Below are 15,600 nucleotides of genomic sequence, written 5' to 3'. Positions count from 1 at the left end.
ATATCTGCTTCTCAGCCCAAGTTCCCTTGAAAAAGTTTATATGCAGGAGATAAAGACGCCTCTCCCTGCTCTATCTAACCTAAAAATAGAGTTAGAGCCTTTAGGGCCCAGCCACCTCCCACCTGCATATCTAGACAGAGTTTCTTGAAGTCTCTCCAAGCTTGGCTTGGGATGTTTTGCCCTAAGAAATGAGAACACAGTGAACACAGATAGGCAAGCTGTCCTTTGACCTTGGGAGGGCTGACGTGAACTGAAGAGCTTAGACTATTTTGTGTGGTCTCCAGGGCAGAACTGCAACCAAGGGCCGGAAGTTCAAAGAAAGCTTCTTTGCCCACACACAATGGAATTTGTTTTGACCTATCCAAAAAAGAAGAAATGTGCTACCATAGGAGGTAGTTTCATTCTCATCATGTTTTTGTTTTTGGTTTTTGGCTAGCAGAAGCTGGATAACTACTTGCGGGCAGACTGAACAAGGGGCTGGCCTCGCTCTCATCCCCCTTAAGGACCTTTGCAGATCTGAAGTTCTAAGATTCTATACCACTGCTGGGACATGAATCAGGAGCAACCGTTGCAAAGAACCAATGGTAGATTCTCCTTTCTTCTTTACACATCATACATTGCATGAGAACTGAGCCATAGCTGCATTTACAATTTTGCCTGCACACCACTGAAATTACTTCACACTGATTCATAAAAATTGATCACATTTCTTTTTATATTATTATAGCTTTTATGATTTTTTACAATTCTATTTTTAAATGGGAGACTATCATTATGAAAAACATGTAGCTCACAGAGGGCCTTAAGAGTCCAGTTAATAAATAATGGAGGGATACAAAGTATCAGTACTAAAGCTAAGAAGGCTTGTTTATCCATTGTCTGTCTATGAAAATTCAGTCTTACTGGAAATAAGACACTGGAAATAGAAGCAAGTATGGCTTTATTAGCTAAAGCAAAACACCCGGAATTTCTAGTGTCTTTTTATTTCATTGAAAATTAAGGTCTAATAATTTGACAATTTAAATGCAAGATGGCTCCCCGGATTTTTCTAAATGATGGTTCATAAATCTACATTAGCCACGACAGTTTTGGACCTGAAATTCAGAATACAATAAAACAGCCTGCACGATATTAAAGGCTTCTGTCTCCCGAATATGTTATTTCCTCCCTTTCTTCCAGTGAGGAAACAATTTGTTTATTACCCTTTCAAAGTAAACTTATGGAAGGTAAAAATGGCTTATTTTCCTTTAAAATAAGGTTTCATTTTGTCCAATCTCCTCATTCATTCAGTGTAGGCTGTCTCATTCATAACAACCTTTTAAACATTTCTCTCACCTTTCAAAATACTGCCATAAGTATCCTAGATCACTAATAAAGGGTAGAAAATAATCTGAAAATTTATCAGATGTAAGTAATACAATTAAAAGGACGACAGTGAAGTAAGATCATGATGCCCATATCATAAACTGTCTTTTTCCAAATGCCGTCAGACCTATTCAAGGAATCAAATAAAACAGTAACTACCAAACTGTTTATATGAATAAATGTCAGGAATTTAAAAGATAGTGAAAGAGGAGGGTAGGTGATAGAGAACTGAGGGTTGTGTATTTAGAAGTAACATCAGGCTTATCTTCTATGGCTGTTAAAGTCGGCTAAGCTCCAGGTTCCCAGGGAAGGCAGTAAACATTCATAGTTAAAGGATCAACATCAAGTAGACCAATTCAGCTTGGACATTTCCTTGCCTCCAACTGTCACCACAAAAATATAGCATCACTGCTAGAAGTCCTTTGAGAATAAAGCTATATCAGAACTATGTTCAGGAAATCCGGGTGGTAAGACTTTTTTGAACAAACACATATTTACAAATACACATTTCGTGACTGACCACCCTACACATCCTACAACGGAAGGCCCAAGTTCACAAATGAGATTGTGGCCAACTCCAAACTTTCATGGCATGTGAGAATAAAAGGAAAGAAAAGGGAAGACAAAACATAAGAAAACACCAGAAGAAACAGTCCTAACTTTGGCATTGCACTTTTTCTTCTTCTTTTTCCCTCTTTGCATTGAACTTTTCATGACTGGTATTTATACTTCTGTGGTTTTCTGGTTATTGCCATTGTTAAACAAATGCATGACTATCAAATAATAAAAGTCACATTAACCCCAAGAACCTGGACCATTTCTATAAAGTCAGATAGGCATGGTCATTCAATATGTCTTTCCCTTTCAAATTCCTATGAACAATGGCAAATAATTCATTAATTAAAGTTCAATAAAGATTCATAAGTGGGCCCTCTTCTCAACTTCTGCCACTGCCGCTGGGTGGGACAGCTTAACTAAAATATCCCTGAGAAATGCCATGAGCCATGAAGTTCCTGACTCGCGTATCATTTATGATACCCTCGGGGAGCAGGCCCTGCCTAAGAAAACCAAGGCCCAGCACCCCATAAGGTTCTCATTACCCATAGGAATGTGCCAGGTCAGATGCACTGGAGGTTGTCAAGCTTTGCAAACTCTCCCCCACCCTCAAATCTCATAAATTTTGCAGAATATGTTGCTTTGCCTTGAATTTTTATGATTATGTTCAATTTAAGGAAACTTATCCCATATTTTATCATTTACCTTACTTTCTAAGAGTTACATGATGTCCATGAAGTTCTGAGAACTTTCTCCTAATCATATTTTTTACATCTTAAAAATATAAACCCACATATTTCCAGCCAGCCACAAATTTAAAACCTCCCCCTTCTTCTAATTTTGGTGTGCAAGTGTAGGCCGAACAGATTTCAAAGTTTTTCAGTTGGGCAAACTCACCTTTCCATCCTCCATTAAGGCAATGAAGCTACTAAAAGACAGAAATAATGGTGATCAGAGTGTAAAAGTCAGCCAGGTCTTGACATTGAAATCACATTTGGGTTGACACTGTAAGGCTCAGAGATGTACATCCCTGGAGCAGCTACTGCAGCATTCACAACACAAAGAAAAGACTCTCCCAACCCCAGGGTCAATGGGGAGGGAGATGATGATTTGGAGTATAGGCACTTAGTCAAAGTTTGGTGATCCCCCCATTTTCACCTGCTTTAGTGCATTTGAATGATTTAAGTGTTATTTTACTGAATTTGCTTTATAATAATATGTACTCCAGATTTAAGAATGTAACCAAATCTCAAAAATGAAATAAAATTGTTCAGCAATATATAAATAGATAGTGATATATTCGTAATGATATATTTAGAGTAGCAATGTTTTTAAACCCTTCTATTTGATGTGGTAGGTCTTAATACTACCCCTAAATCAGTGAATCTTCCTTACACACTCCATAAACCCAGAGGCAGGGAAAGGGCTGGATGGTCCGATGTCATCTAACGAGATATGAAACAAGAGAAAAGATCCCACTCTACCTACAAATGTTTAGGATAGGAATAAACTACGAAGACAGATGTAATCCTTTGCTAAATCTGATTATGAGAAGCAGACAAAATCACAACTGTATTCAGCATGTCATTTATCCTGGGTGACTAATGCATTATTTGTATGAAGTTAAAATTGAGCTCTGAGAAACTATGAAATAAATCAAATGCCCTACTTTATGTAATTTTAACAGACAGATCCCATTAGGATTCTACTATGCATAGCTGTTGGGTAAAATCATTGACCAGTATCCTTATAAATTAATCAACTGAGGTAATGCTGGCTCAGCTGTCATCATTTGCTACTAATCTACATTTAGAATTCGCTTTAACTTTCAAGCCTTTTGAAATAGGTTGATCAAATTTCTGTTTTTTGTTCAAGGTATATGAGTCACTGCAATTGTTTACCAAAGTATATATGGCAGACGTGTGTCATGGATGTCCTTTTTCAATGGCATTAGAGTGCTCATTGGCATTTCATTGTAATTTCTAAGTATGATGCTAATCAGAATACAATGAAAGCAGCCTTCATCATTCTTGACAGGAAGTTTTACCACTTACAGTCTGAATACATTTGCACTGTTGAAGTTTAAGCTGTTACAGAACTTCAAAACTAAATGGTCGAAATGCCTAATTGTAGAAAAGAGATATAGTTAACTTTTAACTGTTATTTTTTCATAAGGTCCCTCATGGCTCTTGAGTTTTTTCTGGATTTGTAACTAATATTCAGATAAGTTTCATTTCTGATTATGAGGCCCAATTTATTAAAGACCCATTAATTATCTACAGTCTGTCCTCCTAGTATATACCTTAAAGTCTGGTTCACTTAACTGGCTGGGTGTTTCACTCCCACTAAAATTTCCTAAATTTCCTTGTCATCTCATGTTTCTGTCTATCTTCTGGACCTGCATCCTGCCACCTTTAATTTTGCAATTTGAAGATAATAAAATAATACTCAGGGGTGTTTTTCCAGATTACTTTTAGTACATTGAAGGCACCCAACAAACTCTATTATCAGCTCATCTTCAACTCTGTGAAGGCAGGTTATAGCAGAAGGGATGTGATCTCTGGGTCCAAGAAACTTGGGGCTCTGCTGTTGGCTAATCATGCGACTTAGAGAAAGTCAGGGGTGCACCCCTCTGATCCTCATCTTTCTTGTCTGTAAAATGGGGGTGAAAACCCTTATCTTTTAGGGTCCTTGTTCAATGAGGTGATGTTTGTAAAGTATATGCCATAATGCTCTGTAAATGTGAATCCTCTTTCCCTACCAAATTATCTTATAGATTTCTTAAAAATCAGCACGTATGGAAACTTTTCTGCACATCCTTGGTATGAAATCGTAATCTGAATTCTCCAGAGACATAAATAGAAAATGTGTTCAATGTAAAAATGTATGTTAGGAAAATTCAAATCCCAGGTTAGCCTCCAAAGCAGGAACTATTAAGCAAACAAGGCATCTAGCTAAGAGGAGACAATGTTACAAAAGTGTGGAGAAAAATACACAGCAAATGTTGAAGGTCTGTTCTCCCCCTCCTTGTACTAGATGAAAGCTACAATTCAGGGATGGTAAGAAGTTGCTACACCTTTTTTTTTTTAAGGCTGCACAATTACCCTTAAAGCACTGTTGCAGATATTAAATGTAGGTATACGTCATGACAAGAAAATGCTGTACACAAAAATCTAGAATCTAAAAATGCTGTATACAAATCTGATAAGTTTAGGGCTGTTTGGGAGAGATTTTGCTCATCAACAAAGACTTCCCTACAGTATTCCTGGCAAGTAAGATGCACATAAAGAACATTTAATTTATAACATTTCTATAAGCATCCTATTTCAGAAAAGTGTGTACGGAAGGCAAGGCAACACACCTACCTGTACCCACCTGTCTGCTCTTCGTGATTTTAGCACTTCTCTTGGTCCTCATTCTTACACCTCTTGAGCTATCTCTTCAAAAATTTGATCACACAAAGTATTAAGCAGATTTTTGTCTATCATTCCATTTACCTATTCAGCAAAGAAATAACTGAGCACCTACTGTGCACCACACACTATTCTAAGCATTGCAGTGGCAGCAGTGAATAAAACCAACAAAACTCTCCACCCTTAATGAGCTCACATTCTTGTCAAGTTTGAATTAAGTTCAGGCTTATGGACGAGTATACCTTCCTCCCAAGCACAGAATCTGCCACTTACACCAAAGAGGAACAGACTTGTGTGTCTCTTGTTGGAGTAGATATCTGGAAAGTCATGCCTCATATTTGGTAATGAACTTAAACCCAATTTGTAAATACTAAGGATGGATGGTAAAGTCCTCATTAGTCCAGTCTACTACAGAACCCAAGCACAAGCAGCGGTTGCTGCTATTATAGCATCTATCCTAGGTATCCTTACAGATTAGCAGAGAAGCTAAGGATTCACATGGTCTGTGGATTAATTCCAGCTCAGCAACATACTACCAGCATGGCCTTGGGCAAGTCGCTGAACCCTTCTGTCCCAGTTTCCTGCTCTGTTCAATAAAGAAATAGGATAACACAAATCAGAGCCTGTCACACAGGAAATGTTACCTCTAATTATTAGCTTAAATTATTACTATTATTAATACTGCTTTTAGGTCTTCTAGCCTAGATTTAATATTTTGAAGAGCTAGCATAGTGCCTGAATGAATCGAATAAATGAATGATGCTGCACTCGGGACTGGCAGCATTAGGTCATTATTCTGGGCCAGGCACTGGGAACACAAAAATAAAAGACACATTCTCATCACTCACAACAACAAAGGTGCATGGGAAGAGTCGGGAAAGGGAGAAAGCAGGATCCAGCCCAGGTGGAAGTCAGCTCCGGAAGGTATGAAAGCACAGAGGAGAGGCATCTGAACAGACTGGGTAGGAGTATGGGAGTTTGAGGGGCGGAGGAGGCAGGAGGTTTGCTGCTCCCGAGCAGCTTCCCAGAGATAGAGCTGAGATTTGCACAATGACATAGCCAGGCAAAGAATTACTTGGTGGCCAAACAGCTAATCGTAAACACAGATGTCAACACCAATCACACAGTACCAAGGCACCAACTCACTTTTCAGGAAAAAAGAAATACTGATGGTAAAATGTTGGTACACACCTAACAAACAAAACAGCTAATTATATTTTTAGAAAAGGAGAAAAAGCAAAAGAAGCAATGTATTTGTGAACATCTCAAGAGCTACAATATACACTTCTTTTGAAAAATGGCCATTTTGCCAGCAACTGTATCAATTTACAAACACTTGTTTCAATTATTTCAGAAAAAAAACACATTTTCATTTGGTATTTCTTTGAAGAATGTTTGCATGAATGTTTCCAAAACTCTTCTTGTGAGAGTTTTGTGGTTGTCCCCCAGCAAATGTTGGTCTGTGTTAATGAGAATACTCCATTCACACAGCAAAAGAGGACTCAGGCAATTATGTGATGAATGTGAGGTATTGTCAAACCAGATAATTCAGGGTCCAAAGTCAATTGTCTTAAGTTTAGTATTCAATGCTCCTGGTCCCCTAAACAATAAAAATTTCTGGATTTCCATTTCACTCTGAACTGTACTACTACTGATAAAAGAGTTTCATGGGCCTTGGACCAGGATTGTTTTGCCTACTTAGCTTGCATTCTCTCTCTCTCTCCCAGAATTCCTATTTTACTTACAGTCCATGTCATACTATTTCCCTAATGCTAACTATACATTTCAATGTAAATTCTGTGAGGCCAGGGGTCATCTTCTACGGGCCTTTTATCTCTCCCTAAAAATGACTGACTAGCAAAGTGTTGGGCACAGAGCAGGCAGGCAATACAAACAGTTCTTGAAAGATGACAAACACTGAAGTAAGATACAAGGGCTCCTGACCTGGTTTTGCCAATTACTGACTGGATGTCCTTGGGCAAGTCATTTTCCCATCCTGGGCCTCAGTCTCCTTACCTGTACAATGAGGAGTTTGGATCACATGATTCAAAGGGGCCCTCCAGCCTTAAAACTCCAGCTTCTAGGAACTGATTAACGTCTACACACCAAAGCCAAGCACTTTGGCAGCAAATAAATAATAGCGAATTGATGAAACCTCTCCATGGCACTTCATCAGAAACATCAATCACACTGAGTCTAATTTAGTCACTGTGGCTGTGCCGACCTGGCATGAAAACAATCAGTCCTTTGGAAAAATAATTTATTAAAATATTAGTTGACTGACATCCTGATTGGGTTTCATTGTTCAACAGATAGTCAGGTTGTCATGTACATATTGCCATAGTCTAAAGGTTAAAGTGACCTTATAACAACACGTTCCATCTGCTTGGTTGGTGTGATCAAACCATACTAGAAACCCAAACACCAAGAAGACATCACACTTTTAGCAAACAACTTCTTCCAGTGATTGTTAAAGCTGAGATTTCAATTGCAGCACCGCTGTAAGACAAGTAGCATATGATTTTTTACTTATGCAAAAAAGAAACCATTTCAAAGCTATTTATTTCCAGGAGATACATTGCCTACAAAACACAAAAACTGACTCCAGGAAAATGGTTTAATAAAGGTCACCAAGCGAACCAGTATCTGCTACCGAGATCTGGTTTTCATTGAAGATGGTAGATGATGCAGAGAACTCTTACTTGGAAATCTAACAAAACAAAGTGTTCTTCGTAGGATGGGAGTAATGTCTTTTATGTCTCCAACAAAAGAAACATTGGAAAAATAAACAGATGAGTGATTTTGGTTTTGCAATGAAAATAAAGCTTGTTTCCTTAGCTTATTCCTCAAAGTGTGACTTTTACACCTTCATATAAGGGAAAGTACCTACTGAAGAACCAAATCAAAGATTCCTTTGAAACATTAGCTGATTTTATTTTTCAAATGAAGCAAAATACACAGGTATATTTGAAAAACAGCATCCCATAAACTAAGCAATCCATAATCAAAATCAGGTTCTCGCTATAATGCTATTGTCAGCTTTGCTTAAATCATGCCATGTTTTTCAGTTCTCAGACAACTTTTTTTGAGCTCAGTAAGTAGATAGATGTTAGGAGCTAAGGTCATCTAAAAGATTTACTTTAAAATAAATTCAACAATTCAGAGCATCACCCTCTCTACGGTGTAAAGTGTGCCTTGCTTTGAACATGCATATAAAATTTCATTAAAGTGTAACATAAAAGTTTTACATTAGAAGAACCTAGGGCTGGACCTTTGTTTAACAGTCATGATAATTTATGGTGTGGATCTGCTACAGTTAAGTAGAAAAACAGCCTTCTCATGAAATACAAGTCATAAAGACTGAAACTCAAGGAAAGCTGGAGGAATCCCAACCCTCCGACCACTCATTTTTCCCTCAGATTTTTGTTACACATTCTTTATTAATGTTCTCAATGCAGATTGAGACACAATACCAGTCCGTTAATTCCTATAATGCTGTACCTTAAAAGATATTCTTTCCTCTTGTTTTTCTTCTGGGCTAAACATAACTTGGAATTCATAGAAATTCTATTTTTTAAAATCATGCCAATTACATGAATACTGTTTTTGCCTTTTCCTATTAATCTTCTTCTGTAACCATTGGTTATTCTCTTTATTTTCTGCAAAAGAGATCAGACTGGCTAAAAGACATGAAAAGAATTACAAATAACTAATATACGATCACACAGGCAGAGGTACAGTATTATCACCAGGATTTACTAAGCAACTATCCTTGAAAGAGACCTGCATTTGCATGGAACAGTCTTTGAGTTGAATGTGACTGTAACATCAATCAACAGATGTTTATTGAGTACCTGTGATGGAAAAACATCGTGCTAAATGATGCCAGAGGGTGACACACTATTCTCTAGGAAGCAACATGGATATTTAAATATTAACAACTTAATGCAGCAGTGTTGATACAGCGAAAAGAGCAACAAACACATATCCTAAGACTATTCACCTACTGTGTAAATTCAGGCAAGTAAGTTAACCTCTCTGAGCTTCCGTTTTCTTAGCTACAAAATGAAGCTAAAATACCAATCCTAACAAACCTTTAAGGTTATTGTGAGGGTCCAATCAATTAGCACAAGTGGTAAATTAGAAAGCTTTGGAAAGAAATGTTACCAACTTCCCACCTCCAGTTTTGAGGCTCCAAATGAGCCAAAAAGTATACCATGGTCTTCTTTATATTCAAGTATCAAATCTTCAAAATTTGAGCATTCAGATTTAAATGGACCTGAGATTTGTCATATATGTGTGTGTGTGTGTATGTGTGTATATATGATTTGCCATATATATATGGAAAATCACATATGATATGATTTTCCATTCTCACATTTTCATGAAAGGGGCTTCCATAAATGACATGCTAAGAGATTGTATCAGTATATAGACTGCTCTCTTTCTAATTAAAAGGAAAAAGCAGAGTTCCAGGGCTGGTCAAATTACATGGTAATGCCACAGATTTTTTCCACAAGTACAATATACACAATCCAATCCATTTGTTTCAGTGACAGCTAAATAAATATTCGGACCCACACAATAAATAACAGGCAATGAGCTTTTGTGGAAAGGCACCTGACTTAGAAATACGCAGATGTGGATTTCTGGGCAAGCTCTACTACCAACAGGCTGTGTGAACTTACATGTGTCACACAATCTCTCCTCTAAGACTGAATTTGCCATTCAATAAAATGGCAAGAACACCTGAACATTCTAACTCACAATGATCAAATGAGATAGCATGTGGAACAGCATTCCACATGTTGGAAAGGTTCAGACAAAATGTCAGTTGTTGATGCTGTAGGCTCTGGGGTCAGCTCCATCTATGCTGAAACCTGGATTGCATCACTGAGTGAGTGCCTGTGTGATTTCATTGCTTCATCTGTAAAACAGGGATCATAACAGGTCCTACCTCAGAAAGTTGTTGGAGGAATTAAAGGAAATTGAGTCCTTACAGAATTTAGTCCAAGCTTGTGGCACAGAGTAAACATTCAAATTATAGTAGCAATGATAATGTTGAGTTCTACCACAGGTGAAACACACACACACACACACACACACACACTCAAAAAGGTTTCTTCAAGTTTGGGCTTGAGTTCTTTAATCAGTAACATTTATTTCCATTTATCAGTAAGCAAGTTTTTCAAATCTCTCTTTATCCCACAGCAATCAGAAAAAGGAAAACAAAATTACAAGTAAAAATTGTAGTCACTGCAGCAAAAATTGTTTTGTCTACATGACAGGTTAATCAAGTATATGGCAGTTTTCCTCTTTGAGGTATGACCTACAGTTACAAGCTCTTAAGGCCATAGCTCTAAATTGTTCCAGAGAAGGCCATTTCATTGGACTTCTACAGTTTTGAAATTGTGTTAAATAAGTGCAAATTTTGCATGCAAAAATAATCTTAGCTAAGAATAATGGGCATTTACTTCATGTTAAAGGTTAGTATATTAAAACCATTTCTATTCAATAATAATTAGCCTGTTTAAATACAATATAATTTGTATCCATCTACAGGATGCTTAAATGTATGGAATCTCATTTATGTCTATAATGATGGATTCATTTTCGAGGCAGTCATTTTCTATCTTGATTTGTATATTTTAAAGTTGTTAAACGCTTGACTGAATCATTAGCAAAACAATTCATGTATCATTAAACTGATTTCTACCATGAGATAATTTTCTTCGGTGTCCAATAGATGTGCCTCTTAAGATTTACTGAGAGCTTTCATTCTTTGGAGGGTTTGGGGAGTTGCGGAGGAGACCTTACTAGTGAATTGCACCAACTTAAATTTCTCCTACCCACACATTCCCTTAAGAAACACAACCCCAAATGGTTTATTGAATGAATGTTCAAACACACGGGAGAATGCATACTGTACTAGCAAAGAAAACAGACCATAGGCAGTCTGCCTTTTAAGAGACCACAGAGGGAAAAGGGGAAAGATAAATGGATGGAGGTAGAGACCAAGAAATGCTGGGAATCTCTAGGCCTTATTCAAAACAGGACTTCCCCTCCCCTTACCCCACCACAGCCCTAGCATCTCCAAGTTGGCAAAGATTGTGTCCCCCCATCTCCAGACCTTCCCATCCATAAACAGTCCTGTTCCACTCTTCTGGAGGATTGTAGCTAACGAGGCCTCAGAAGACCTGTGCTCACAGCACAGGAGGAGGCAGCCGGGTTGCTGCAGTGCATGGGCCATGCCCGGCTGGAGCTGAAACAGTTCACTTTTGTCTAGAAAGCAGCCCCCCGCCCCTTCTCCAGCACTGCCCCGCCCTCGCAAGGTCGAAGAAAACTGGGGAAAGCGCAGTTTGGACTGCTGGGGCAGGCCCTGGGGGCTGCCGTTACCCTAGGAGGAGAAGCCTGGCCGACACATGGCCCCTTCTCAGCCTTGACAGCCCCACACAGACCTTTGAACTTTCTATTTATATAACAGTTTAGTGAGTTTAAGTCTCTTCCTGTATAACTGCCCGTTTGCAAGCTTGCCTCTAATTAGGCTATTTGTGAGACATCACATAAAAACTACAAACAATTGATGCTGTCCCTTGCAGTGAGAAGTCAGCCACTGTCACAATCACTTTACAATTATAACTAGGCTTTTGAACGTTCTGATTTTGCTATCATGGTGGTTTTCTTTTCATTTTTTTTTTATTTTTAAGAATGTGTCCCTTTCTGTATTTTCTTTATTTTCTTTCCTTTCCTTCCTTCCAACGAAGGAAAGGTAAGCATCCCCACAAAGAACCTTGGCCTGTCACAAAGCAATAACTAATCAATACTGGGTGGGAGGTGCTTACAGAACTGAAAGGCTGTACATTTTGTAGGCCCTCTGAATTTGCTTTTTTTTCCCCCCCTCTTAACTGGGGATTAATGACATCATTACATGATCTTCAGTCACCTCAATAATTCATTTACTTGATTACCAAAAAGAAGTCTATGGAATGATTTAAATGAAGAAATTTGATTTTTTTTAATTTATCTTTCTCTTTAAGAGCAAGTGATGTCTTTCATGCACACAGACAGACATCTGTGCCATCTTTTTTCTTTCACAGAATGGTTTGTATTAAATTCAAACTCAGGTGAACATTGCTCATTCATCCAGGAATCTTAAAGAACTTGAGCTTTGGCCCTTTAATCGAGTCCAGAGCATGACCCATTTAGTTATTCTTGCAGTCTGTGAAATCCAGTGGTATGTTCCATTAGGCATGTGAGCATTCCCAAACACTGCCCATAACATGCACACTGCAGCATCATTAGTACTCCATCCTTTCCATTTACATTTGTCCTAACAAATGTGTGTGTTTATAAATGGGCACATACTTTTTGTTTGCTACAGTCAAATGTTTGCAAATAACACATATGCCTGTATATGTAAAGTCTTTCTTCATTATGTCTAGGAAAATGAGTTTGTTTTTAAGCTGTCCTGATCCATTTATTGTCAGACATCTAGGGTTGCAGTAGAGATAGCTCAGAGCTTACTGCTCCACAAGTGAATGTTAAGAATAAATTAAAGGCAAATAAGATCGTTAACTTTGCTGGTCTTTTTTCCTTTCTTGGCCCTCCTGGGGGGTTAGGGGTGTGGGGAGTGGAGGCCATCACTTTAAGTAGCTATTTACTCCCAAGGAAGGCACGTAAACATATAATGAACATGTAACTGGCATGCTCTGGACTTCCAAAGAGAAGTGGGAAAGGTACCAATTTCCACTCAAGACAATGTCAAGCTTTTTAGTTCATCCACTATTGTCACATTTATGTTCCTTTTCCCTGTGGAGCTGTATAAAACACAGAAGCACAACCACATTACAAATGTTTATAAACAGAGATGCAAAACGAAGTGTGCCACTCATGAGCAGGAAGAAGGAGAAATTTTCCTGGATCATGTAGGGAGGGAAAGGACAGACTTATTTATGCAGATGCGTTACACTAATTAATCAGTATTTCACATAATATTCTCAAAGTGTCCAAGTCTATGCTCCTTAACTGATGTGGCTCAGTTAGGGATCTGGAGGAAAAAAAGGTTTTGCATTTTCCTTAAGATAAGAAAAAGAAAGCCTCCCACAGGGGTGAGGGAGCCTATCATTTTCTTTAAAGAAATCAAACATAAAAGAGTCCATCCCCTTTAAATATGCAACTGCATATGCATAACATTAAACCGGAATGAATATAAAAAATGTTTCTAAAAACCTAATATCTTGTATATGTTTAACATTTGAACTATACCCATGAAATTAATTATAACAATGTCTGTTAAATTAACGATGTAACCCACACCATATATTAGGCAAATTGTATGCAAATAGTAGTGCTATGGTTATCAGTTGTCTGCAAAATAAATTAGTGAAGCAGAGTAAAGGCTGTGTGCAGGAGCATAATATCTAATTGAGCAATAATTTTATTGTAATTTTTACTTTCAAATAACAGCATTTTTTAATGTAACAATGTATTTCTACAGAGCTGATAAAACCGTGGTATCAAAAACGCCTTATAGATTAATACTGATACAGCATAATTTGTGCTTCAAGGATTTATCCGGAATTGCTGTAAAATAAAATGTATTTAAGTTCTGATTATCTTGGATTTGCAACTAAAGGAGGCATGATTGGCATAATGAAGCTGTTGGCTAAGCATATGACCCTTTTTTAAAGAAGGAAATTGCCTAAAATATCACATCAACAGGGGAAATCCTTGTAAAAATACACAGCATTCATAACCAACGGCCGCTAGTAGTTTAACATTGCAAAAGATTTCGCACTATTGGTAGGTAGTACAGATCATTCTAAATACATTTTAAAAGGCAATAACCAAGAATGCAATTTTAAGCGGTTACCACTGCGCCCCCTCCCTATCTAATTCCTTAGACTGCGGGGGGAATCTGATATGTTTACATACTATGACAAATAAACTGTGATAATGTTTGTAGTAGGTGAAGTTTTTGAAAAGTTAATAGATATGTATATCAGTATTTATGCACACGCGCACGCACATCTCTAAGACAGTAACAACTTTCCAGCTCCCCAGTCACCTTTCTACCATCTTTCAAAATGTCTCAGCGACAAGTTTAGGGTTTTGTGAAGAGCTGACTCAACCTTTGAATCCGAGCTGGATGCCCATTACAAAAAACTACGGCTGCCTCCCAGTGGGAGGCCGACGGGGGTCCAGCCGGTAATTAAATGTGCATTGACATCAGAGCTGCAGACTTTGGGGGCCAACTCCGAAAACCCTCAGTCTTGAAAGCCAAGCGCCGAAGTCGGCCCCGAACCAAGGTCCCCCGCGTGGTGGCCCCCAAAGCCGCTGCTGCACCCGGGAGTGCAGGGAACTTGGGCTGAGTCGGCAGAAGGAAAGGTGTGCGCGCCGCGCAGCGCAGGGATGGAGGTGGCTGCAGCGGGGGCGGTGGCCACCAAGGAAGCAGAGGGCAGCCGGCGGCACCTGGCCGTTGCCTTTCCCCCACGGCCGGCCGCGGGCGTTGGGCACCTGGAAAGTTGAGGCATTTCGGGCGGGCGGCATCCGGGGCTCAAGGAGGCCAGACCCGCGAGCCGCTCCGAGAGAAAAGCTCCTGGGAGGTCGTGCGGTTCAGCTCTCGGGCGGCACCGAATTCGATGTGAGCCAAATGCAACTCTTTAGACTTGGAGCGCAAAGCGACGCTTTAGGGTCCGCATCCCTCCCTCTTCCCGCACCTCCCCCAACCCTGGCATCCGACCTAGGAGTCAGCGCGGCCGGGGCCAGAGGTGGCTGAGAGCAAGTGGGAGGGAGTCCGGGGCGCCCCCCACGACAGCTCCAGCTCCTCTTAACAAAGGCGAAAACCTCAGACTTCGCCAGGAGACTCGCTCATCAAAGGAGAAGGCAAAAATCAACACCTACCACTGCTGCTCCAAGTCCCAGTCTCTGAAAAAGTCGAATAGATCCATAGCGGTCGGGCGGCGGCGGCGGGTGGGCGCCTGTCCCTGATCGCAGCGGGTCGGCGCGACTCTCGGCACAGCTCGCTGGCGGTTCTCGGCGGCCCGGCTCTCCAGCCCTCCCGCCCAGCTAAAAGTGTGCGGGCCGCATCGGCAGCAGGGGCGGGCGCTGGAGATGCCTGGTCTTGCGCTCCAGAGAGGCAGCGGCGGCAGTGGCACTGGGCGGGCAAGCGCCTGCTCCAAGTCCCAGTCTCTGAAAAAGTCGAATAGATCCATAGCGGTCGGGCGGCGGCGGCGGGTGGGCGCCTGTCCCTGATCGCAGCGGGTCG

The 15,600-nt window shown here is 39.8% G+C and overlaps 1 protein-coding gene across 4 annotated transcripts in view; it reads right to left on the bottom strand.

The window, feature by feature from the left end:
• The window catches only part of AFF2 (AF4/FMR2 family, member 2), a 513,696-nt gene extending 498,191 nt beyond the window's left edge, over positions 1-15,505 (bottom strand). For 2 of the 4 annotated variants that reach the window (XM_011930287.1, XM_011930290.1), the window contains exon 1: positions 15,237-15,405. In XM_011930287.1, the coding sequence (XP_011785677.1) occupies positions 15,237-15,283 (47 nt within the window). In that variant the 5' untranslated portion in view covers positions 15,284-15,405. Of the gene's footprint in view, positions 1-15,236 lie in introns of all 4 variants that reach the window. The other 2 variants (XM_011930289.1, XM_011930288.1) reach the window with 2 other exon arrangements.
• Between the last annotated feature and the right edge of the window lie 95 nt (positions 15,506-15,600).

This window comes from Colobus angolensis, unplaced genomic scaffold (assembly GCF_000951035.1).
Source record: "Colobus angolensis palliatus isolate OR3802 unplaced genomic scaffold, Cang.pa_1.0 Scaffold85, whole genome shotgun sequence".
NCBI lineage: Eukaryota > Metazoa > Chordata > Mammalia > Primates > Cercopithecidae > Colobus > Colobus angolensis.
Note: the sequence above shows the minus strand (reverse complement) of the source record. Positions and strands in the feature narration are given on the sequence as shown.